General features: G+C 38.8%; 1 protein-coding gene across 1 annotated transcript in view; it reads right to left on the bottom strand.

Moving 5' to 3' along the window:
• The window catches only part of LOC139721911 (breast cancer anti-estrogen resistance protein 3 homolog), a 61,044-nt gene that overhangs the window by 30,033 nt on the left and 3,273 nt on the right, over nt 1–27,738 (bottom strand). Inside the window, exon 2 of the mRNA XM_071633236.1 lies at nt 13,407–13,510. Coding sequence (XP_071489337.1) covers nt 13,407–13,510 — 104 coding nt within the window. The remainder of the gene's footprint in view (nt 1–13,406; nt 13,511–27,738) is intronic.

Below are 27,738 nucleotides of genomic sequence, written 5' to 3'. Positions count from 1 at the left end.
AATAATGGAGAAGAATCCATTCTGCATGATGGTATGTTTTCATAGTGCTCACTAAATATATCATGCATCCTTTATGTGAATAAAACAGAAATGGTCTGGGAATGAGACTAAAGAAGGCAGGGGGGTGGGGTGGCTGGTATGCTTCAATAAGTAAGGACTCATCACTGATAATCAATACACTGAGACTATTTAGCATACTACCAGCACTCTTCTCGGAATGTCTGTGGACAATACATGCTATTGTGAATAAGTGTTGTGATAAAGGCTCATTACGAAGGATGACATCAGCAGCGGAGGGTTCCACTAATCTCATTCGAAATAGATCGGTCATGACGATACTATGCATATCGTCATTGATCACCGCTGCAGATAGAGATGATGAGCTAATGCCACAACTGTCGTGGGCTAACAGTTGTTAAATCTTGGCATTTGAAGGAGAAAAACAGAACATAGACGCAAAGAAATCTGGACTCAGTGCATGCATATGACATACTCTAATCAGATAACATGGTGAAGCTTGCATGCTCATGACTATAAAAGGAGGGCATCCACCCCACCCCCCCCCCCCCAAAAAAAAGATAAAAAATATGGAACTGATAACAACAAACCACTGCCCCACCCCCCCCCCCCCACCCCCAGGAAATGTACACAAATAAAAATGGAAGGCTACTATCATTGCCTAAAGGATGACGTAGCTGTGACGTCACTTGGTTTGTGGCTGCATTTACGTTGAGCTCTCAAAAACCACTGCTTTTGACCTAATTTGGAGAATCTGCCCAGCTGCAAATTGTTTTGTTTGACTCGATTTAACCACAATAATATCCATTCAACAAACAGAACAAATCACAGGGCAGTGAATCTCCTTGAGAATTTTGTATACCCACACCCACAAACTGAATGGAAAAAAAAAAAGATACAAAAAAAAATAAAAATCAGTGCCCCATTGATGCCAGATATCAAAATTACAGAACCGGCACAAAGTGGGTTCTTGCCCATGCCTGTACTAAAAAGCTGGATCTTTTCTGCAAAGTGTCACTAAAGCAGTCCTTGGTTTCTGATCTTTAATCTCACTGCAGAAATGATGCAGGCATATGTGATGCAAATACTGTTACAAACAGCAAATAAACCAAACCCCTACTGTATTTGCATTCCCTTGAAATTTACAAAAAAAAACCAACAATCCAACCTTCAAAAATAATATCAAGTCAGCAATAAATTGTTTGATAACAAGAAGAGAGGGATTTAAAAAAAATCACACTGGAAGTATTCATAACTCAATTAGTGATTTGGAAAAAGCATAAAGAGCTAATGAAAAAGAAAACAAAAATATGAAATAGCAGGATCATTAGCATGTCCTTTATTATAAAAGAATAAAGAATATGAGAAACAAGGATTGTTATGTTTATAATATACAATATCTGCTAATATACAATGCAATTTCCTTTGTTTTTGAAAGGCCATTGATATCAAGGTAACATTATTTATGGGAGAGAGGAAATATCCTTACAAGGTTGTGGTGATGACTTCCTTTGTTACTCATTGCCATAATTACCATCAAATCACTAAAAAATGCATTTTTAAGTCAATCCAACATCCACTGGTCAGATTATCCTTCATGGATGATCCAGATGCTTCCACAAAGTGGGCTGAACACAGAGACTATTTTTTTTCTTCCAGTCATTACGAATTTTTCATACAAACTGGCAACTGTGATCACCCATGTATTGTCTAGTTGAAAAGATGGTTCTTTGTTTCAAATGTACAAAAATATTTTAATTTACAAATCTTGTACATTTCATTTCATTAAATATCTTTCTGTTTTTCACAATGTATGATAGTCAATTTTGAGGCAAGTCCTTCCAAAATATTTGTATGCATGTGGACTCAGGGAAAAAAATGCACAATCACTAGCTAAAACACTTCAGGAGGCAAAAAACTGAGGAAAACATCACACAATCCCTTCAAAAATTGTGAACTTTTAGAGTTTGGTGAATTCCACTCACTACCCTCTCTGGTGGGATCTCTCCTTACACTTTGTGATGTCACAATAAATATCTAGAACAACATCAACGAAATAAAACAGGAATTACACAAAACTTTTCCTCAATGCTTCCAGGGCACTTGACCTTGATCTTCTAGAATGCATGGAGATTGACATCGGCCTCAGAGAAAGTGTGCTTTTCATTTAAAAAGAAATGAATAGGTTCACCTTTAATCATGAAGAATGTTTGCCAGTAGAAAAGCAAACATTCATGTGAGGTTTTAATTCATCCCCCCCCCCCCCCCCCCCCCCCCCCCCGAAGTATGAGGTTTCAATTCATTTCTTACTCTGAGGGATGAATTCTTCAGTCAACTTACTGAGTTCATATGTTTCACAGGCAATCAACTGCCAGTGGCCACTCCTTAAATATGTGCTAAGTTGATAATTACAGCGTCATTCCTAGAACCACACAACAAACTCTTGTCAAAAAGTAAAAAAAAAAACTACTATGCAAGTACAAATGAAAAAGAAAAAGAAACCACACTTTTTTTTTCTGATTCATGCTAATATCTTGTGCTGCAGGATACTAGCTTTCAAGGCATTCTACTCTTTTTGGTCCCTCTGATGGGAATGCCCTTTCACTAGTTTTAGGATTTCTTCTGTAAGTACACATAATATTGTCTGGTAAGACATGCCTAGTTGATGCTGCTTCTTCAATCATTAGCAGCTTTGCAGTACCGTTCAATCATAGCTTCATGGTTCAATAGAGCACCATTGTGGAGCAAAAGTGCTTCAGCATCTGGAAAAATCACGGACTTAAAGGGAGAAAAAATTGCATAAATACTGTATATGTAACTCTTTCATTATGTTCAGTCAATATTGCATCACACTTGCGGTAGATTTCACAAGAAACAAAGCATTCACATTGTGGTTTGTGAGCTGTCATATGAATCACTGCATCGTAGATCTGTGTGCGTGTACTATGTGGAAAGGAGGCAGTATAAATAATTCAATTAATCCGTTATTGGCAATTCACGCTATAAAGTGCAGTTGCGAGTTGTTGACAAATACTTGCGGAAGTACGCAAGCAGCACGCTCCGAGGCACACTGCTGCATATTGTTTACATGCACAGTGCTAGACATTGATACTCCCAACAAACTGACTAACCAGTTTTTCTCCACCACTGAGGAAAGTCTGGGGACACTTACAGCCCACAGTCACAGAGGCTATAAGCAGAGTACTTGTACTTCTATTTCAATATCAAAGGCACAATGATATGAGCAAACCTTTCTACCCAACAGTTTGTTTGGTGTACTTCCATTTAAGGCAATCACCCAGAGACATGTTGTAACAATAGGAGCGTTCACACTGCCATCGAAAAACCACAGCTGTTTTGCACATTCCGTTTTTCGTTAAAAGTTCCAAGTAACAACTAGTATGTGAGCAAAAAATGGAAATTGAAAATTCTCCTGAGAAAAGATGTTTTTGTACACTCAAAAGTTTTATTCAGGGTTGGTGTTTGGGAGTTTTGTTTGTTTGTCCATTTGTTTGTTGTTGTTTTGGGTTTTTTTTAGGCCAGTGTAAATGCTTGTCATCCTGGCTCACCAGTTTTATTCTAGTGTTTGGTCAAGTGATATCTACCCTCAGTGCTGAAGATCTCCTGCCCATCTGATCTCTGTATAAGAATCACCAAGAACAGTGACTAAAAAATAGTCAGAGTCAGTGACTTAACAGTGGATTGAGCTTTATTCACACTTTATGTTTACAAGTATGCATTGTAGGTTTTAAACAATGCAGTGCATGATGAAAATACTGAATAAAAACAAACATCATATCAAAGGGATCATATGCTTGTACAGTATTCTGGTAGGCTCCACAGGGAAAAATAACCTGTTGAGGACAAGTCCGGAGTATACTCGGGCAAGTGTCTATGGGAAATGCATGTTGTAGCAAAATTAGCCCGTCCTAAACGGGTTAATGTCAAAATACTAGAGCATAACATTTAGGGTCTGTGCATAAAGGCTACATTTTATCAGCCTCTTGCTTGTCAGGCATCATTAAATCCATGATTGCAAGTAAAGTCGAATTTATAACATCCTGGCACTAATACCATTTCGAGCAGAACAAATCACAATCAACACAGGGTAATGATTACCATGTTATCAATCACTAGTGTCTTAATGTTAACTGTTGCCGTGCCCTAATCTGCAGAAACAGACCTTTAACTCCAAAATACTTCACGATGCTTTGTTGAAGATCTAAGTCGTTTTCACACCTATTGAGAAAGGTAATTATAACCGTGGTGGATCCAGAGGGGGGCGCAAGTGGCGCACGCCCCCCCCCCCCTTTATCTTTCGCTGAAAACAAACAAAAAATGATAATGTTAAAAAAATGAAATGAAACCCGGAAGTGGCACCAGAAATATTAGCTGCACCCCCCCCCCCCCTTACAGAATCCCTGATTATAATGCTGAATTACAAGCAGGATTAAAATTATGGTTCAAGTTATTGTCCATTCATACAACTAAGGAAGGCTTCGCGGATTCTGCAGTTTTGAATTTCAGAGCAAGGAGGGGCGTTCAGACTTCTTTCCAAGTTCCCATTCATCACTCTTGAGCAGAAAGTAGCCTGCGCTTTGACTGTAGTGTGAGCACTTGAGGAGTGCATTTTCTAAATTGGAAGCAGTTGAAAGGTCACCGTAAGCTCTACCCCCCAAAACATGATTTTTTTTTTTTAGACCAATCCCATCACATGACTGTTAAATTATGTAATTCTGACGAATTGTGATTGGAAAATGCCTCCGGACCATTATTTGAAACAAAATTGGAAGTACGATTCTAATCAGCCTCCATGATTCCAGTTTGCATTCATACGTCAAGAGTGCTTAATTTGAATCACGATTCTAGTAATGCCTCATTACTGTGCTTCAAATTAACCTGTTGAGGACGGTTTGATTTTGCTACAACACGCATTTCCCATAGACACCTGCCTGAGTTTACTAGGGACTCATCCTCAATGGGTTAAGCACTCTCCTGTACATGAGAAAATGAGGTTTTTGGGAGGGGGAGGGGAGGGGAGAGAGAGAGAGAAGCACACCATATCGTGGTCTGACAACCACAAGGGCCTTGTCCTCAGTCCAGTTCAAAACCAGACTATCAATAAGGGAGTGAAAGAAATATAGAGCAGTGCGAGAGACAGACAGACAGACAGACAGACAGACAGACAGACAGACAGACAGACTGACTGACAGACAGACAGACAGACAGACAGACTGACTGACAGACTGACAGATAGAAAACAAGAGTAGAGTAGAATAAAAAAGGGCAGATGGGGTAATAGTTAAGGAAGGGAGGAAAAGTTTCATTAGCTTTTTTTTATTACATTTTTTTTTTTGTAATAAAATATGAAGCAAACCAGCACTTAAAGGTCCCCGAGAGAGACTGAACGGTCAACACTTTGTCGCCAAATAGCACTGGCAGGCAGAGACTTTAATGGATCTTGAGGAGCCCTAAACAGATCTCTACGATCTCACCCAGTAATTGATCTGTTTAGACAGACGGGGATGCTGTCTACTCCTTGCCTTCATCACCAGGGGCTCATCCCAGTTTCTATCTAGACTCTGCCAGGCAGGAGGGGGTGGGTGGGATGAGGATGAGGCGTTCGTTTTGTCTCCTTAGAGCGTTTTCAGATGGCAAATGTGACCACCCAGCTCAAAATCCATGAGAGAAGCAGGTCAAAATTGATTTCCTCTTTCCTACATGATTTAAAAGAGTAAGCTCTAAGCTTTAAAAAGATATATTATATTATGTTAAAATTGGATCATCTTCACCAATTTAACACACGATTGAAAGTCCTCATCAGAAGGAACACCTATGACAAAATCACTCTTGATGGCCCAAAGTTACATATTTTTCTGGATTATTATCGTTTTCCAAGCCCTGATCAAACCAACCTTTGATATATATCGGATACTAGAGGTGATTTCACTGGTCAAAAGTTTTTTGTTTTTTTAAATGACGAAAGTCCACTCAATTGTGTTCCACTGACTACTACAATTTGTAATGATAGCTTGCAGAGTGAATTAATATTAGTTCACCTATATCAGGCTGGTTCCATGAATCCTTTTCAACATCTTCAGATGAAAACCCATGTTTGCAGCATGATCTCTTCCTCAAACACAAACTGTAGGCACTGTTCCAAGGGGAAATCATTATCTTGGGGTTTAATCACGTATTAATTTATTCATTAAATCATTGACGGTATTCACTTACTATTCATTCAGTCAGTCATTTTCAATTCTTTCCAATTCATCTAGATGTACTTATTCCGTTTTGTTCTTTTTACTAATTACTTCAGCAGCAATTCAGAGATTTGGACGCTTTCAGGTTCTTTGATTTTTAAGACTTGACTATACCAGTACGTCCAAAGTCCAGAACAACATTTGCAGGCAAAGTTGATGTTTATTGCTTTGCCATTCCACAAAGAATAAGTACAGCTTTTCAGTGACACCCTTCCTCTGTTTGGCCTCACTACAATATTTGACCTTTAAAAAAAAAAATCCTTTTCATAATTTTTTTTTCTGACTTTGCATTTCTACCACTGTGGAAGAATAATAGCAAAGCAAGGATTTCATCTGGATGATCGATTTATCTTTGTTTGTCAACACCTCCGCCATTTAGCGATTTCTCTGGAAGTCAAGGACTGTCAAATTTGCGCAGGGAATGGTTTCATTGGCCCACCTCAGCGGTTCAGTCACAATGGCAATATTTTGTTGAAATCATCGCAGCGTGTTTGGCGGTCACCCAGTCACTGATCCCATATTTACACAAGTCTGATCTCAAAGTGCGTATGAAACAGAACCGAAAGCTTTCAATTTAGCGATGCCGAGCGAGTGTCAACTCGCTAGCATCATTGGGTGCCCCCCCCCCCCCTTTGATTGTGAATTTAAGAAAGGTTACTGGAAGCCCTTCATGTTTTTCCTTTCTTGCACACATGGCACGCTAGTGCAGTAACCACTGATTTGATATGACAGTACCAAATTGGTAAAACCTAAAAGTAAGAAAAAATATATCATAGAAGTCATATCATAATAATCATCACAATGCTCAAAAGGCGTGTCTTCATCAGCCCAAAGTTCAAACTAGCGAGATATTTTGCGGTCTGGGACAATAGCCCGATATTGCTAATGTGCGTCTTCATCAGCTCAAAACAGCCCGCTTGGGGAAATAAGACCAAAATTTGATGAATGCGTACTTTGCATCACTCTTTAGTTCACAAGTGGATTTCCTTGTATAACTCTCCCGTATCACCGTATGTACGATACACAAAAGACTGGTACAGACACATGTTTAATTGGGGCCTAAAACAATTAGTGTAGGTATAAGAATAGTAACAAGCTCGATTGACTCACGTTCGTCGCGTCGATCTCGATCGTGTACACATGTAATGAGCTTTCAAGTCTATTTTCTAACATTCTGCTTGCACATTAGTGTGCAAATCGTATAACACTGAGAATTTACGGGACACCGTGTCCATGATAAGTAGACAGGGCCTTCGCCGGGAAGCAAAATGAAGGGAACAGTTTGTAACATCTGTTGCTATGTTCACCAGCCAGTGCTTCCGTGTATGGCACTTATGGTGGGATCGAGAAATTTTCGGTCTGGTGGAGACGCAAATGAATTAGCGCGCTATTTCACGAATTACCTTTATTTATTTAGAATAAGCTGATGAAGACATGCCTAAAGATTACACAGCTAGAAATCACAGCATCAGACACTCTTGCAAAGCCCTACTGCAGCCACAACCCTCCTATTCCCCCATCCCCTCTCCATCCCATCACCTTACTTCACACATTTGGCACTTGCTTTATTTTCAAATGGATTAGCTCCAATCCGATGTTAACTAGTCACATAATAACTGAAAAAAAAAGAAACAAAATCACATGACTTGCATGCAAAAACTTGGTATAGACTTTCTGTTTACATGAATAAGCTGAAAATTCTGCAGTTTCATTACTGTATGTTTGAGAGAAGCTAAAATTGAAAAATAAAAATCACCTCACAACCTAGGGAAAACGGACCTCTGGGACAATTTTTTTAACAGTATTTTTTTTTTCTGCTGAGCTTGGTGCTAATTACCACTGTTTCTTACTTCTATGTTTTGCACGATTTCTTGTTCAAAACAAGGGGTTTCCCCTTTTTTCATGGTAAGGAGCTTTGACAATTTTACACTTCGATTATGGGGGGGGAGTGGAAAGGGGTTTCCCCTTTTTTCATGTTAAGGCGCTTTGACAATCTTACACTTTGATTATAGTGTAATCTGGTACATACCTATTCTCAAGATTTCAACACATACAATGTCCATAGAGTGAATACACCTGTCAAAATGTCTTGAAACTTTGGGATTGAGCATATCGAATGTTCAGAATGTCAAAGATTTTAGATACAACTTTTTTTTTACTTCTTTTTTTTTTCGGGGGGGGGGGGGTTCAGAGTGAAACATTTAGAATTGTGTAAATTGCATGACTTCAAGCTGATTGTGAAAGAGTTGGCAGGCCAACCATGATGAAATCATCATCACCATCATCATCATCATCATCATCGTTATCATCATCATCATCATTGTCTTTATCATCATCAGCATCATCATCATCATCATTATCATTGTTATCATCATGGCCATGTGCACCATCAAATGCCACACACTGCCAGAGCGCTGGTGACTTCTTTCATCAATAGTGCCCTCCCTGTCTCTTGTGAACTTTTGCACATTGCTACAATGCAGTTGTGCCTGTCTGTTGATTTTGTCCATCCAAGTGGTTTTTTGGACACCTCTGGGCCCTGTTTTATGAAGAGTTATAATTGATTACATAGTTCATTTCTATGGTAAGTCTATGGCAGCTTGTGTGGTAAGGAAATTTATAATCGATTAATTCTTTTGATAAAACAGGGCACTGGAATGATGGTAGTTGGCTTTACCTTGGAGAATGAAATGTTGAATGAAGTCATCCCCCCTCGAGTTATGACTCAAAAATCACATTTTTTTCTCTACAAGACAGACCTCGGAATTATTGTCTCAGGGTCTAGTCCACTGAAAGCACCTATATTGGACTGTCTGTCACAGTGCAATGTCCTCAGGATTCATCATGTCAACATTGCACATATCCTGTATTTAAAGCCTACTTTCATCCACTTTCCTTGGTGTCTACATCTCATGTCCTCATAACACTACTGGCCGGATGAACGTTCTGGAACATAATGAAGCACTATGTACACCTCAACACCACATCCCAAGATTACAGAGGACAGACATAGTCTTGTTATAAGGCAAGGCACTTTGCTTTTCTCATTACTTTTAACTACGCCTGTTGGTAATTTCACCTCAATTTCACACATGTAAAGCTTCTCCCGAGACCAAATTTGGTGGACATTGAGGGAAGACCCAAATAAGATGACTACCATTTCTCATCGTTTCAATAAGAATATAAGAGATATGCAGAGAGATGATAGCACGAAGGGGAGGGGGGATCTTTTCTCTCCCTGTAAACCCCTTTAAAGGGAAGTTGTGGTATTTCTGTCTACCAAGCTTCCTAATTTGGGCATGACTTCCCCTTGAGAGTGACCCTGTGGCAAATACGACCAGGGCGGGGCAGGGAAGCAGGGGGAGAGAGAGAGAAAGAAAGAAAAAAAAAGCTTGGATCCGTGAAAGTTTATTGTCGGATGCCTTAAAGGGACTGTACAGTACTGGTTGAGGTGGGGATTCATGTTTTGAACATTCTTATTAAGTGAGATAATGAGAAACCTCTTATGAAATATGAAAGAGCATGTAATTTTAAGTAGGATTCAATATTTATTTGATGAAAATTGGTTTTCAAATGGCTGAGATATCCAAAAAAGTGAAAATAATAAAAGGCGACAGGCCACAACTTTATTAGGATCTCTTTGTTTCACCTTGTTTTTGGACATCTCAGCCATTTCAAAACCGATTTTCATCAAATAAACTTTTGATACCCCTTAGAATTTAAACTTTCATTGAAGTCACATATTGATAGTATTTGTCACACAATATCTCGAAATATTGGTGTTATTAATAGAGTTAAATATTATTTTTCTATTCCCACCCTTTTAATGTTATATTCAGCTTTGATTTTACCTTATTTGAATTATGGCATCATAGCTTGGGGGAACACACATCCATCATATCTCGACAGACTGTCCCGTCTCCAGAAAAAAGCTCTTCGAATAATTTGTCATGTTTCTTGGAGAGCCCACACCGATGTTTTATTTTCTGAAAACAAAATTTTAAAGATAACTGATATTTTAATATTATTATTGTCTTGGCCAATTTATGTATAAACTTTCTAATAATTTGTTGCCGTCTGTCTTCACAAGCATGTTTGCGAGAAACCGCTCGTTCCATAAATATCCAACTCGTCACTCAGATGAATTCCATCTGCCTTTAACTAGAACAATGTTTACACATTCTATATTTACATTTGCTGGACCTAAATATTGGAACAACCTTTCTAACAGTTTGAGGACATCTCCAAGTTTAAGTTCCTTTAAGAGTAATCTGAAGAAAAATATTTTGAACAGTTATAAGAATTGTTGATTCTTTATTGGTTGCAAAGAAGTGTAAAATCCAACCTTATATTCTATTGGAATTACAGCTAAGCGGCTCCATCCATCCACTACCTCTCGTGTCCTTCTATTTTTTTTTTTTGTCTCTTATCTTCACACCACGCATTAAGCTGCTTTCTCCCCCCCCCCCTCTCTCTCTCATACACACACACACACACTCACACACACACACACACACACACACACACACACATACTATTTTGTTTCTCTCCTCTTTTTTCCGGCATGACAGCGACTTAGTGTAGTGTAGGGATTTGTTCAGGGTTTTTGTTTCGGATAAGTTAGGTTATAGGTCTTTTTGTCTTAGTTTCTTTGTTTCATCCATTCTCAATGCTTATCAGTCTATCGATCATATAATTTCTTGTATTACGTGTGGGGGGAATGCAGCCTACAAGCTCAGCTTTTTAGCATTCCTCCCCATTTCCAACATTTTCCTATACCTACAAGTTTTCTGTAAATTTATCCTTTACTTTGTATGATGAAATTTATGCACTGTATTCAATTTTTGTAATATATTTATATGTTTTTGTTGGAAATGAAAAATAAATGAATGAATGAATGAATGAATGAATTGCATGCTCTTTGACATCTCATAGAGTGGTTTCTGAATATCTCGCAAAACGTTAAAAGCTAAATCCTCACCTCGACCAGAACTGTACACACCCTTTAACGGTAGAAATTACCAAAGGTTAAAGTTGATGCTGCATAAAAGCAGACAGCAGTGTATGTCTTATTTCATGTGAGAATAAAATACCAAATATGACAGACTTAAAGCGTCTATTGTTTTATTGTTTTTTCAAAAAATCATCAAATGCAAATCATTTATATCAATAATGTAATAAAGACATACCTTAGCTTTTTTTGTTGGCAGACACACACACACACACACACACACACATCCATCCTTAATGTACAGAGAATAAGAGATGGGTAATAATAATATTATCATCTATATCTATTTACATACTTTACTGTTGGTTATAACTAAATTTCAATATAACAAAAGAAAACTGCCAGTCCGAGGACTTCATTATTTAATATGAGAGTCACCTGCATAACACTTTTAAAAATCATTCTAGAAATGGAAATGTAGTAAAAGCCAATGGAAGAATTGTGAGAGGGTGATATCATATCATATCAATTGTCCACACTTTAATGTAGGACATAGGCCCACCTCATTTATGTGATTGCAACTCGCATCAACGCTCTGTGAAAAAAAGAATTGTAGAATTCAGAAATTCCTTTCATTGCTAATTCATGTCTAATTTGAATGACATTTCTATCATACACATTGTGGAATGGTCACGAATGCTATGGTACAAGATTTCGCACAAGGTGAAAGATAGAGCCGCTCTTAACACAGCAAAGTTCATGCCACAAAAACATCTTACTTTACAGTACCAAAATACTTGCAACCAGAGAATGAAAGATTCACCACAAAACTCCTCAATTTAGCAATTTACTGAATGGAGAGAAAATACCACAAATAAAAGACATTGAACAATTATTCATAACAGTGATCATCCTTACCTTTATCACTCCGTTTGATTTTCATTGAATCAATCAAGACTAACTTAAATCCTGCAATGTACGATGCATTCTCTGTCTTTGATCAGGAACTAAAAATGACCACAAAAATTGTGTGGTATTGAAACTTAAGCAGTGTGCAGTATGCATATACGTATGTACATTGTATGTGAGACACACGATATTACATGGAGGTCGACAACTACCTGCATGTCCTCCGAGTTGAGTGCTAATTTGCATCTAGAAGTTCTACATACAAGTCATCTGTCACTAAAGACCTCCCCGCAACAAAAAATCCATTACGCCCGAGCTGTTCGCTTTACATGAATAATGGCGAGGCTTGTGGGATACAAGGGATTGTCACCAAAGTGCAGACACATTATGGCCCAGAAGAGAAAAGAAAAATGAGAGAGACATCTTGAGTGGGAGAGATGGAAAGGGAGAGAGGGCGAAAGACCGGTTCTCCAAGGAGGCGAAGTGCATCGCCCAAATCGGGATGCTTGCCTCATCTCCTCGGCATGAGCCAGACTGGCGGTGACATTTGAACGCCGAATGTGCGTCGTCATTGGTCGGGGAGCATTCGATATCGCTCTGGCGGAAGGTTAAAGGGAGCAGGCAGTATGACGCCATGTTGCCGCCAAACAGTGTGGGCTCTGATAATTTTCTTTCAGAGATTATTTCTTTAAAACGGCGGCTTTTCTCTCGTTTTAGGATATCGCTAACTGATCATAAGTGAAACTAATAGCTAAACAAAAACTAGATTGATTTCAATAACATAACAAATCAGTAATTGCTTGAGTGATGCAGTATTCGTAGACCCTAGCAGAAACTTTCAAATGACAGCAGATAGTTGTGTCTTTTACCTGAGTATACTCTACCCTTTCCCACAACAAAGAAACAAATAAACAAACAAACAGACAGCAAGCAAAAATTCATGCAACTTACAAAAATAATCAATATTGAAATCTCTAGATCTTTCTGATCAATATCACTTGTTGATTACACCAGTCTGGGTCTAATATTCAAAATGCTTGGATACAGACAAGAAACATGCATATTAGGGTACCACATGGGAGACACAGATACAACCACACAAAAACACACAGACGATAAGAGGCTACTTGCTGGCCTTATTATGACAAACCCAATTGGCCCAACACTTCATTTTGCAAACTAAAGGACCAGCAATGCTCCCCGTAGCCCCACCCGCCCCCCTCAAGTCTGTAGAGCTCAAGGCAGTTCAACATGCATCTCCTTACCTGGACGGTTGCCACACTCTTGAAAAGATGCGCGTATTCCTCCAGCTCCAACTTCTGGAGCCAGACGGAGATCTCCAGATGAAAGTTCATTCTGGTTGGACTTCCTGTAGCAACAAAAGGAGACAAACAGATCGCACTGTTAGATTTCGTCATCTCGTACTCAGAAACCCAGATGGCACTTGGATAAATTCCTCGGTGCGTAACAGTTCCGACTTATTTCATTACCATCTCACGAAAATGATACCCACAATGATGCTTGAATCAACTCAGACAAGCAAAAGGACCATTATTGATCAAATAGTTCCCTGTGACTGGTCCTCAACACTGAAGTTCTGTTTCTATATTTAATGGACCAGTACATTTTAAGCTAAAAACACCCAAACATATCATAAATATATCATAAAATTCACCTCAAACTCTTTTCTTGTAGGATCGCAAAATGATCTTACATTTGATATCCATGCTCAAGACAAATCTAGAAACAACATCAAAGAAATCAATTACAGTACAAGTTTTGCCAGCCAAATTTTTATCCACAAAACAAGTAAACAATTGTAATTTTCCCAAGTGCCTACCAGTATGTACTTGTTCACTGTCTGCGACTAAAATGGTCTTCAGCAGTTGGCTTTTCCAACTTCAATATCTCATGAATAATCACATTTTATAAAGTAAACAATAAACTGTCTGCTAGTTTCCATCAAAACAGGATTTCAAACAAAATGCATTTCTCGGGTTTCAAATGGCTTGAGGTGAAGAGTTCTAAATCACTCTTACTCAATAGCAAACTCCAGACCACAAAATCCACGTCTGTAAACAAAGCCATTTTGAAAAGCCAGCCATTTTGAAAAGCCAATGCTGAAAATTAGGGGGGGGGGTTGCAAGAGAGCTGGTCTGGTTTGAAAAGTGCTTGAAGATAATCCGATCGCTAGTTAGCCTGGGATTACAAGCCTTTGAAGGGGGATTAACCAAGTGAGTCAGAGAGCCAGGATACCTTCAAGTCCTTTTTCTCTCCTAATCTTCTTGTTTTCTTCTTTTCAAAACCGAGAGGAAAACAAAGTTTTGCCATGACTCATCTGAAAAACAAGGACGTATGATGCACTATGCACATAGCATATCCAGAGTTTCCTAAATCTTTATATCATCAATGGGTCTGTGTGTTTGTGTTTGTGCGTCCCTGATCTGATGTAGGGCCGTTGCTCATTCCCTGGGGGCAGCATTATTTGCCATGCATAAACAGAAGCGGCACACAGAAAAAACAAGGGGTTATTTCATCTGTTTGGATTTCGTGATCAGAGTGTTTCCAACTGAGTCCACGAGCTTCAGAACTGGGTAATGCAAAAAAAAAAATAAAAATGCAAATTGACTACAATGGTTGACAGAAGGTGAATTCAGATTTAAATTACTGTGGTATAAAATACCACAGGAAGTTGTTTGCAGCATTCTCACTGGCAAATTACCCTGTAATAAATACCGCTGTAATTCAATTGGTACTGCTCTCATTAGCAACGTACTGTAAGCAAGATATTTTCGCGGAATGAAATTTTAGCGAATGGGAGCCAAGAGCCTTTTTTGTGGTATGAAATTTTCGTGAATTGTCACTATCGTTCAATGCATAGTGTAGACAAGAATGTTAACATGCATTTTAATTTTGCGAATCTTGTCTCGCGAAATTAGCGAAAAAAAAAAACAATGCATATGAACATTCCTGGTTTTACTGTACAACAGTACACTACAGTATAAATCTGGTGTGAGAGTAAACCTCTCTGAGGTACCAAAGCACTACGCATGTGCACATCTCCTGTGCTGGGATGGGGAGGACAGAAAGAGTGTTAATTCAGGTTAGAGAAATACTGCTGTTTAATCGGTGGTATTCTGCAACAAAATTCACTCTCAAATCTGTCATGCCTATTTTGCGCAATGTTTGAATCGTAACCTTAAATATCTTTGATATTTTGTAATGAATTTTGTAGTGTATTCACATTACACTTGTGAATCACTATGCAAAATGCAGCGAGGTATTTCACCGTAAACGTGACCACGCAGCGAGAAACCATGGTAACTGTGCAGCGATGCTGCATGAACCGAAGACTGACAGACAATAAACGGAATGCCCATGCATCGCGGAATTCCGCTACATTGACTTGTGCCAGTGGAAATGTACAACTAGCAGCTGGTATGCATAGCTTTAGCAGTGCTACTGCAAGGAACATTCACATCAATTCCATTGCCATGGACACCTGTTGGATGAAATTCACTGAATTCCACTAAGGAGACAAGGAACAAAAAGCCTTTCATATCTCCTTGATTTCACTTTCTATGATTCAGGTAAATAAGGATTCCACGTGCATGGCGGCTACTCTCTTTATCAATCTATTCATTCATACATTTATTCATGTTTTTATTTGGTTATCTATTGATTCATCTTTTAATCGACCATTCAGTAGGCGTTTTCACATCAGCCCGATGTTTCGAAATAGCATGCTATTTTCTGACTTGGGAAATTAACCCGATCACGAAATAGCGCACTATTTGATAATATGAATACAAATTAGCGCGCTAATTTTATCGCTCTGATCGAGGACATTTCTCGAGTCCAACTGGGGAAATTTCTGAAATAGCGGGATAATTTATGAGCTAGCGCGCTATTTGATAATGTGAAATCGCCTCAAGAAATTAGCGCAATGCATCCCATCATGCTTAGCGTGTGTGACCCGCTAAAGCGCGTGCTCTACTGGTATATCCGACACTGTTTGCGCATGCTCAGCTGTCGCATTAGCTCGAAAAAATTTCGGGCTAATTCTCTTCGGGTTGATGTGAATAGGAAAAGAAATAGCGTGCTAATTTGCGATCACGAAAAATATCTCGAGCATGGATTTTTATCGGGCTGATGTAAAAACGCCTAATGTATATATCTGTCTAGCTACATGTAGCTAGCTATTCCTCTATTCATTTTATTTCATTTCCTACAATACCACATCATCACAATAAAACAATGGAAAATAAACAAAATAAAGTATCTAAATAATTTCTGGAGGATTCCCTGAGAGAAAGAAAGACCTCGCCAACATGGTTCTCCTATCGAATATGATTGATTTCTTATTCACAAGAATAATGATTCAAGGTGGAAAAGTGAAAAGATAACAGCTGAATGTACCAAATCTACCACAAAAAAAAAAAAAAATTTCAAAACTAAAATACCTGCCTGTAAAAATGTTGAGCTATCAGTATCTATAGCCACATTTAAATCAATATGCAGAGCGTTTGCAGAAATGTCAATGCATAAATCACGGGTATGTCTTGGGAGTGTATCCACAATAATGATATGGCCGTCTTTATCCAGGGTAGCCTCTCCAGTATTGCCACTGCTCTACTAGAGCCCCCCCCCCCCCCCAATTTGAAGATAAATGTAGATCAATCTAAATTCAGTGTAAGCATCAAGGTGATGAAATCACTCCCTCTTCTCTATTGGGGGGAGGGGGGGTATGTGGGGTTGGCCACTTTTACCGGTGATTAGGCAATCCGTGCCGCCTCAGCGGCTGCTTTCAAAGTATTCAAACTCGCTTGACAATCAAGCCAGGGATAATGGAGCATCATGAATAAATCACAACCTTCACTTCACCCTTCTTAGCTCCAAAATCTAATTCCCCCCTCACCATTTTGCATTCAGCTGCGCACATGCAATCATTCTATTCCAGAAAGTCACGCATCTCATTATGCCCAGCATACAGTACACAAGGATCTGACCTTGGATTCGATGGACCTTGATGAATGTAACATCAACTGAATTTATCATCTCATCTTTTTTCCCTCATTTCAAGACCTAATCTACCTTTAGTCTATTATACAGTACTATTATACAAATGCATTGTACATGTATGTCATATATTTGGTGAGTCTAATTTTTTTTCCTTTTTTCTTTTGTGAATTTAGACTTCCTACCAATTTTATGAATTATAACATTTGCGATTGTGGGGTACAGCAATGGATAGAGAAATGTACAGTATGGAAGCCTCTTCATGTTGTGGCCAGAATTGATACTTTCACATGTTGTTACACTCACGAATAGCACCCAACTAGAGAAATTCGTGAGAAAAAATAACCCAATGGAATATTATGGTACATACTGGGTACATTACAGTGACCATTTCAGACCACTGCGCCTCTTCACAAAGTTAGTGATATCCCAATGAACCTTTTCTGACCCAGCCACTGCTGTCAAATACCATTGACATCTTGTGTTGAACACTTGCAAGTGGCTGTGACAGGGTTAATATTGGCCAGTATGGAGGGGTTTGGGGGGGGGGGTTGAGAAAGAGCTACTGTAATTCTAGTGTACTACAACCACTGGGGCAATGATAATGGGGAGGGGGAGGGGTTGTTTATAGGGTGGGGTGGGAGTAGAGACAGGGGATGAGTCCTACTATCCTTATTCATTCTGTGATGTTGCTAGTGTAGAACTTGAAAACAAGGTGAGTGGGATAAGGGGTTGGGGATGCAGAAAGAAAGACTTTAAAGGTCCTGTTACCTTTGGGAGCAGTGATTTTAAAAAAAATGTTCAAGATATCACTTTTGAGGCATATGTGTAGGTCAGTTGTATCACAAAACATCCAACCATATATATATTTTTTACAATAAAGCCTAAAATATAAGGAGATATCACTATTTTTCTCATCAAACCATAACTGTAGATGGTTTAGTCTGGAAGCATCTTTTATTAAAACTACTGTTTACAGTTTGTATAATATATTTAACAATACTTAACATTGATTGTACTGGTTCAATTTTTTACATTGGCTGTTTCTATCCCTAACTCACATTTTAGAACTATTTTGAAGCAGTAACACTGGGTTTTTGTTTCATCTACAAATGGTAAATTATGTCTTTAACGCCTTTCTGTTTTGATTATTGCCCAAACGGTTCTAAAAACCTACTCTGGCTGTTTTTATGCCAGTTGGATTGGGGGGGGGGGGGGTGTGGGGGTGGGGTGATGGGAGCAGGAACAGGTGATAGAGTGGTAAGATCTTCATTCCGTGATATTGCTAGTGTATAACTTGAAAACAAGGTGAGGGAGGGGGAAGCACAAAGTAAGACTTACTGTTTTGGTTTTCGCTCAAATTGGTCCTAAAACCTTCTCTGGCTTGTTTTCACCCCAGTGGCACCTTCTTTGTATCATCAATAGCTGCGGGGAGTTCTTGTACCCAACAATAGAGTAAATGTACCATAAAAACATCATGGGGAAAGGGTTCAATGGTTCAAACTCCTCTCATTCATTCTAGTGGAGGAGAATTGTCACCCAACACTCCCCAATTCTTCACACCAGGCATGGGTGCCCGCTTAGCAAACAGGACCCATCAGGGGGTCATGTTGCACATCCCTGGGCCCAGCTAGGGGTGCAAATACACCAAAGGTAACATGGAGGTTAGGGAGGAAATGTACTTGAAAATGCTCCCATGAAATGTAGTAAACACTGCAAGTGGCCTTTTATCTACAGGATAACACTATGAAGCTTCCACAGAAAATCCTTCAAGTGATTCTACATAATATCAGGTGCTGTTCGTTATTCCGAAGGTTCGCTATTCCAAAGGTTCGTTATTCCAAAGGTTCGTTAATCCGAAACACACAAATTCCCTATACCTAGAGGTTCGTTAATCCGCAAATGAAAAAGGGTTCGTTAATCCGAACATTTGTGGCGTTATTCCAAAGGTTCGTTATTCCGAAGATTTGTTAATCCGAAAATGAAATTCGGAATAACAAACCTTCGGAATAACGAATCTTCGGGCTGAAGAGCCATCGGAATAACGAACCTTCGGAATAATGAGCTGTAACCATAATGTCATATACAGGAGGAGCTCAAGTGGCTTCAAACTACGCACGGGAACAAAGCATCATCACCATCATCGATCAATTTAGTTTATCGAACTCTGACAGCATCATTACAGGAAAATCCAGCTCAAAATGATAAAAAAGAAAACAACAACCTATACATGATTTGTGAAATCAAAGTTGTGTTAAAGCCAGAAAAATCTGGCCCAAATTTAACATAGGACCTACAGACAACTGCAGGACCAAGATGGTTCCATTAGTCATAATCATAGCTTAAAAATGAGAAATCACCCACAGAGGTACATGTACAATTGTAGATGACCTTGATGAAATGAATCACCAGCACAGAAAGCCCCGTTCAGCATGCAAATATACACACAAGCCCACTAGACAGAAGACTTTTGTTTGACCTTTTATGCACTAAAGCTCTTTAGGTAAAATTCCGCTAACTTTCCATGCTCTTTCATTAGGATTCAGACAATTTATCCAACCTTCGCTTCATCAAGAATAAAAATTACAGGTTATGTGACAAGAAAAGTTGATCCACTGTTACATACATATTTGCCATTCTTCAAATCTTTCAGCACGACTGCAGTGAATATATACAGAAAATGTTAAAATGATATCTAAATTCCCACCATAAAGTCTAGGGGCAAAAACCAGGAGAAATACACCCCTAACCCCCCCCCCCCCCAAAAAAAAAAAAAAAAAAAGAAATGAAAAGGCAGAAAGGTTACATTTCATCAGGACAAGAAAGGGAAAAGGGGAATAAACATAGATTAGATGAAAGTTAATCAAAACAGCTTAAAATAGAATAATAAAGGCATATTCAACATATTATCAGCCCCTACGAAAACAGACCTGTATCTTTTCCACGACATGTGACAAAATTTGGAAGATGTATTTGGACTGTATATATTCCAATCTGTGTGAAAGCAATTAGTCCTTCATCATCAATCTCTATCTGATGATTAACGAGGTGTAAATTATCCAAACAAAACTCTCACTTCATCGTTCCATGATCGCACCGGCTCACTCTGTCTCTCATTTTTGTGTGGTAATTAGCTGAGTGGTAGATGCCGCATATATATAAGACATCATACAGCATGCATAATGTTTGGAGTAAAAAAAAAGAAAAAAGAAAAACAACTCTGGTAGTTGGGGCTCGGTTCTGCTTCCTCATTTTGGGAGAAACCTTTCTGCCACAACACGCCTCTCATTCTTTCTCCCCCCTCACATTTTCTCCCCTGCCTGCAGGACTGCACAGTACTGGTTTAGGTGGGGATTCATGTTTTGAACATTCCTAAGTGAGATAATGAGAAACTTCTTATGAAATATGAAAGAGCATGTAATTTCAAGAAGGATTCAACATTTATTTGATGAAAATTGGTTTTCAAATGGCTGAGATATATCCAAAAAAGTGATAATAGTAAAAGGCGACAGGCCACGCCTTTTATTAGGATCTCTTTGTTTCACCTTGTTTTTGGATATAAAACCAATTTTCATCACATAAACTTTTGATACCCCTTAGAATTGCATGTTCTTTGACATCTCATAGAGTGGTTTCTGAATATCTCACAAAACGTTAAAAAGCTAAATCCTCACCCCAACCAGAACTGTACACACCCTTTAAAGGGATGATACAGTTTGGGCTCAGATGGGGCAGCCAATTTCCAACTTTCGTTTGTGTATGTTTGTGAGATAATGAGAAACCTCTCACGAAATATGACAGAATATGTAATTCCCAGAGGAATTTTAAATAATGCTTATTTGATGAAAATTGGTCTTTACATGACTGAGATACATCTAAATAAACAGAGCGATCCTAATAAAATGTAACAGGCCATGACTATTAGGACCGCTTTTTTTGAATGATATGAATACGAATGTTTCAACTTTTTTCAACTGTTCTATCATGATATTGATCACAGCCAGTCGGGACTCCCATTATAACAAATTCCTCAGAACTGGGAGTTTTCTTTCCGTATATTTAGTGTTAAAAGACTTATAAACGTGTAGGCCAACCTCTGCCAATTTTACATGTGGTTGCATGTGCAACTTTAAAATTCTAACACCTACTAATTTTACAGGAATTACGACTCATGACAAAACATATCATCATTCCTCTATTTTTACTATCTGTATTAAAGGCAATTTGACTGTGATGTGGTATTGCTTAACATTGGGAGCAGTAATCTTTAAAAAAAAAAATGTTCTTGTTTCGTTATCCCATCGTATTTGATGCCTGTGTAGATTAATTGTATCACAAACATCCTGTAAGATACGTGTATGAAAATTTTGCAATGATGCCTAAATAATATAAGAAGATATCACCAATTTTTGCAATGAACCATACCTGTAGATGGTTTACTCTAGAAACAATTTAATTCTAACTATTGTTCAAATTTGCATATACACCTAAAAACACATATCATTGATTAATACTGATTAATAACGGTTTCCATTGGTTGCTGCTATCCCTATCTCACATTTTGGAACTATTTTGAAGCACCAAAAACTGGGTTTTTTTCATCTGCAAATGGTAAATAATGCCTTTAAAATTGCCTAATTGTGGTGGGGGGGTGTGGGTCAGGAGAGAAAGGAAGGGAGAGGGATCAACAGCCCTAAGCGCTGGCGTGAAGGAATGATGGCTGCGCTTCACCCAGTGGGGGGGAGGGGGGGGGGGGGGAGGGGACGGACATCTACCCCCCTGCTTGTCTTCCCTGCGGGTTATTTGCACATAAAGCTGTTTTATTCTACCACAGTACTCAAATTAAGAGCAAGGCAAAATGATACAGTTGAAGAAAATGCAGTTGTGGGAAATATGATAAAGAGAGGAGAAGAAGAAGAAGAAGAAAAAAAAAAGGGGGGGACCGAGAACAAATAGGTGTTAATTACATTGCAATCACAGATTGTAGGTGTGACTCATCCTCCAGATTCGGCAGCTTCTTGAGCATTTGCTGCTAAATACATCAAACATTAAAAAATTAAAATGTTAAAGAACAAAAAACCTCTACACCTACCCCATCCCAGTCAGAACACACCAAGCCGCCAACTGTCTCTCCCACTTCAGGTAGGGGAATATGGTTTCTCATCACCGCCCGAAATCGAGTTAATTTCTGAGTAATCAATTCCCCGCATGATAACCCCCTACAAATCACCCGATGCATTTCAGGAAGTCGGTCATTTTTGGGGGAGGGGGCAACACACTTTCCCCAAACGGGCAGACCCCAACAAATGGGGTCTCCTAATTCCAATATCTTGGGATGCAAATCTGTTTGCTTTGTATTGAGGTGAAGGGGGAAGGAAACCGCCTGGACCTAGGGGGACGGTCTTTTATCACCTGTCTTGCCCAGCAGAGCACCAGTTAATCAGTGACTCATAGAACTCCACAAAGGCGAACTCAAGGGTAAGTCCATCGACAATATCCTCAATTACAGCACAAAGGCAAATAGTTACGACCATTAAGACAAGAAAGCAGTCCATACCTATCTTTAATTCAGTCAATTGCAGAAAAAAAAAAAAAACCTCTTTTACTCTCTCTCTCACTCTCTTTCTCTCGTTAGAAATAGCAAATGAAAATTATACTGAAGAGTAGCCAATAAGAAGCCAATATCCTATCTTTGATTCATCATCTACTGTAGCACTGTTTATCTTTTATTGTCTTACTCTTGATCTCTCATAGTTATGACCACTTTTTTTTTTAAGGTCTAATCCCAATTTGTCATTTAGTTGATTATTGAAGTATACATCTTTCTATTCTCCCCCTCTTATTTCCTAAAGGGATGGTAAAGTTTTGGTCGAGGTTGGGATTCAGATATTGTACTCTGCCCAAGATAATTAGAAACCACTTTAAGTGGTTTCTGATAAGAAATATTAAAAAAAACATAAAATTCTACGAAGAATTCAAAGTTTATTGGATGAAAATACGTTTTAAAATGGATGAGATATTCAAAAAAAAAAGAGTATTTATAACAAAGCAGTCCTAATAACAGGTGGGTCATATCTTTTATTAGGGCCTCTCTTTATTTTTGGATATCACTGCCATTCTAAAACAAATTTCATCAATTAAACTTTGACTTCCTCTTAGAATTGTATGCTATTTCATATTTCATATAAGATTTTTAATTACCTCACAAAAAAGTCGGAAACCTGAAGCCTAATCTCAACAAAAACTATACTATTCCTGTCACAGATAGGGACAGCATGGGAACTGCAGAAAAGTTGTACAATGTTGCAATGTGTTTCAAGATTCTCAGTAATGCTATTTAAAAAGTTATAGTTGTGATAACAATAGCTCAAATACCATTTTCAGTCTCCTTGAATGTTTGAAATCAGGCCATGAGAGTGGATCCTCCAGGGTCCCTCACCTAAAAGCCCATATACACATAATGATACACACACACAAACACAAACACAAACAACCACACATAACACAAACACACACAACAACACATAGCATGTACATACATAACCATACATAGCATGCACACACACAAACAAACAAACAAAAATGCAAACCTACAGGATCAGCCATATCATGGCCTTCATCACATCTTTTGGTGCATATAAAACAATGATAAAAATATTTTTTTAAAACATCGGTAACACAACAAACCGAGAGGAAAAATTTGTAAAAAGCAGAATGAATTTGCCTGCAGACAGTCAGGAAAATGAAGAGCAAATCTGAGATGACAAGAAACATGAACAAAAATCGTCATAGAGATGAAATATAAGAGAGAGAGAGAGAGAGAGAGAGAGAGAGAGGTGAAGAGGGAGGGATAGAAGAGGAGAGAGGGCATCTCTCCAAAAAATCCATCTTGTAGCTGGTGGCAATCCAAATAGATTTTGTCATTTTGTCTCTAAATGTCAGATGGTCCCCCGGCTTACAGCTAGCAGGGCTTGTTATATGTGTCTCAAGAAAAAGAGTCTGCCATGTCTCCAGAATATTAAGAAAGTAATGAAACAGGATAAAGGTCTCTCTCCGCTCAGGATACCAACGGAAATTCTGCGCAGCGGCAGGGCCAAGAGCTTGAAAGGTATAGAGCAGCTTTCAAAGCACTTGTTTTGTTTATTTTCCACAGTTTATTTAAAAACACTTGGTAATATAAAAAGGACTTCATTCAGCCAGTTGCTGCTATTCCCCAAATTTCACTGCACATTGGAATTACTGTAAAGAAATGTGGAAATTATCAGTGTGGAAATTTTCTCACATGTCTCGCAACATTTAATTAGTGTGATGATGAAATTGCTCAAACCTTTTTGCTTGTAATAAGTAAAATTGTATTTATTCATTTATTCATAAAATATATTCATTTATCTTTGATTCACAAACACACTAACAATTCATTTCAACCAACTGAGTGCGAAAAATTACTGACAAGAAAATTTCCATTTCTACAGTAAAAGGTTTACATCCTTTCATAGCTGAAAATATCTTCGTAAATAGCAAATAACAGGTAAAACAACAAATAAGATGAAAATAATAAAGAAAAAATGCATAATATGCATCCATCAATTTGGAATGTAGCATATAATAGACGCACTACATTAGAAATTGACAAGCAGGACAAAGAAGTGGGTTTATCCCTGCATATATCATCATTCTATTCAGAGGCATAACATTTTGTGACTCTGGACTAATGACCCGATTCCTCTAGTGGTTGAATTCACAAATAAAGAACTTGTGGAATGAAATGAGAAGCACATATTATTATCTATCACATTTAAAGGCAGCCGATCGCCATCCCTAATGGTACGTAAACTCCGAACGACCGAAGTTTGTGCGTGCAATTGCGCAATGGCAGACTCGGTGCTATATCCATAAACGTGTAGGACAATGCTACCACTGAGACAAGTGTGTGTGTGTGCGTGTGTGTGTACGCATCATACACAAACATTGTCACCGCGAGCTGCGGTGATTGGAGGAGAGAGGCCAGAAGACGCTGCGGCGTGTGTGTGTGTGTGTGTGTGTGTGCGTGTGTGTGTACGCATCGTACACAAATATTATCACCGCGAGCTGCGGTGATTGGAGGAGAGAGGCCAGAAGACGCGTGGCTCTTTTGGCCTCTCTTCATGCGCATGCGCACTGAGAGTGTGCGTCCATTCGGAAGCTCTCGGGACAGCCATTTTGGGTTAGGAGATAAGCACAGGGAGCTCTCTTGTAGCCTACCGTATTTTCGCTGACCCATTGAGCCAGCGCTATTCTCATTCGGGGGTCACTACATTTGATACAGAATGGGGGAGGCAGCGTGTTGCGTTCGTCTCCGTGCCGCACAAACCACTCGCCACGACTGAGTGTCTTTAAGAGAAAGTACACTACTTCCCATCTTGGAGATAATCTATATTGTACTTCTGTTACAGGACACAATATTTGTACAAGTTATCAATTTCATAACTATATGTGAGAATGTTGGCAGACATCTATATCTCATGTAAAATGGGTGAGTGTTTATAGCATTTGTTGGTTTGCTAAGTTTTCTTCTTTTCTTTTCTACCTGCACAAATAACCTCAGGAGCAATGCAAACATTGACAAGGTCTAAGTTCATAGTGAAGTAGGATTTAACAATGTGCATACAATTTTCCAACTAGATGCAAAGTGCACCGCACATAATAACTGAAGATATCTTTTTTAACATCAATTCAAGTGTCAGTGCACACTAGACTTCCTCTCTGTGATAAAATGCCACATAATGGCTCTTTTAAAAATGCTAGCATCAATGGAGGAATTCACCTCAAATAAGGAACCTGTTACAGAGGCGGCAAACTTGATGCACAAGGTACGGAAAAGTCGAACGACACTGGATGAATTACTTGAATGATGTGACAGTTCAAATATCAGTGAGTCACCTATTACGCTGCCATTCGAAAAGCCCGAAATAGCCATCTTTGTGTGATGACCATGATAACTTTTATCTTATTTGGTGGTATATGTTGCATGCATAAAGCCGTATCAAAGAATGAACTTCCTTTGCCAGGGAGGAAGTGAAGAAATTTAATATACGCGATGACTGACTCAACAATCATGTAACGAAATCACTTTTCTTTTTAGGTGCCCAAGGAATAGAATGATACTTTGCTCAACATTCAAAGGTCATATTCACCTTAAATGATTTGTAATAAAATGAAGAAAATAAGTTGACTTTTGAGTGCATCTACATGGTACTAAACTAAAAGATACGCAAGAAAGTTTACAACTTTTTGTGGGACTAGCATTTTTAAGTTTAGGAGCACCGTGTGAATGTAACAACTGAATGTGTAAGAGCAAGTTGTCTGCGGTGATGTCATAATTGACATACGATTGAGAGAGGTTGAGATGCAGCTGGCAGAAGGGTGCTCAAATATTGACCCAAAATCGATTTCTCGGAACTTTGACTGACAGTTTTTGGAGCTTCTATCATAACCCTGTGGTTAATCTCTGTCAGATCAAGGTAACGCTGATGTCATAATCAAGCAACCGTTGCAGAACACTAATTGAATTAGCTCCCACTGCATGCTTGTTGCAGAGTCGAGACTTCCGCCTTGTGCCCTTCTGTTAAACCGCACAGCAATCTGTTCAGTGCAGGAGCAAGCCATGAGAAATACCAACGACACTTTTTCAACATGAATTAAAACCCTCCCCCCCCCCCCACAACTCAAAAGAAAAAAAAAAGAAAATCCACAGTAGCTTCTACGCTGAAGCCATGGAAGGAAAATGGGAAAAATCCAATATTGACAAAAGAGCTTTATGTTGCATGGACTCTCCAGAAAGTTAAAAAAAAAAAAATGTAAGGAAAAGAAAGGACCAAAGAAAATGTACCCTAGAGGTATGGAGTACAATGACTTTAACCTTTTAGTGGCAACCATTATTCCAGAGTTTTTCTCCAGCGAGTTCAACTGCTCCCATTTTCTTATCGAAACCTGCTCTGTATTTACATTCCCTGCACATAAGGGTAGTGGTGGTTCTCCCTTGCAGCTGTTTCAGACTTTCAAAAAAGAACTGATTTGAGTAACTGATAAAGAAATACATTACAAGCTGGTCTAATCACTTTCCTAAGTCTGAAAAGCAAGGAACCAGGTACCTAACAATCATGTTTCTAAAATCGTGTTTGGCTAATCAGGGTCAAGAGATGTCTTCAAATCGAGCGTTGCTTGATTACAGTTGCTCAGTTGTAGTCTCAACACTCTGACCTCTAAAGCATTACTGCACTTCCTTTGTTGATTGGCACCCAACACAGATATCTGGAAATAACTGTCAATTAATGGAGATTACCTAATCCCCCTCATCCCCCTAATCCTCCTAATCCCTATGGTGTCACCATTGCCTTCCTGTAGGACTGAGGCACAATGTTACACCTGAGTGGGCTTGCTAACTTTACAACTAGGTCAAGTTTGGATGGAAATGCCAATGAAAAAGGCTGGCACGTTTAAACCCGTTGAGGACCGGCTGACTTTACTACAACACGCATTTCCCACAAGCACTTGCCCGAGTATACTCAGAACTAGTCTTCAGAGGGTTAATAAGCTCAG

Source organism: Diadema antillarum, unplaced genomic scaffold, assembly GCF_040938485.1.
Source record: "Diadema antillarum isolate AM-2024a unplaced genomic scaffold, OU_Dant_1.0 scf00000151, whole genome shotgun sequence".
NCBI classification, from domain to species: domain Eukaryota; kingdom Metazoa; phylum Echinodermata; class Echinoidea; order Diadematoida; family Diadematidae; genus Diadema; species Diadema antillarum.
This window is presented reverse-complemented; position numbering and strand designations above follow the sequence as displayed.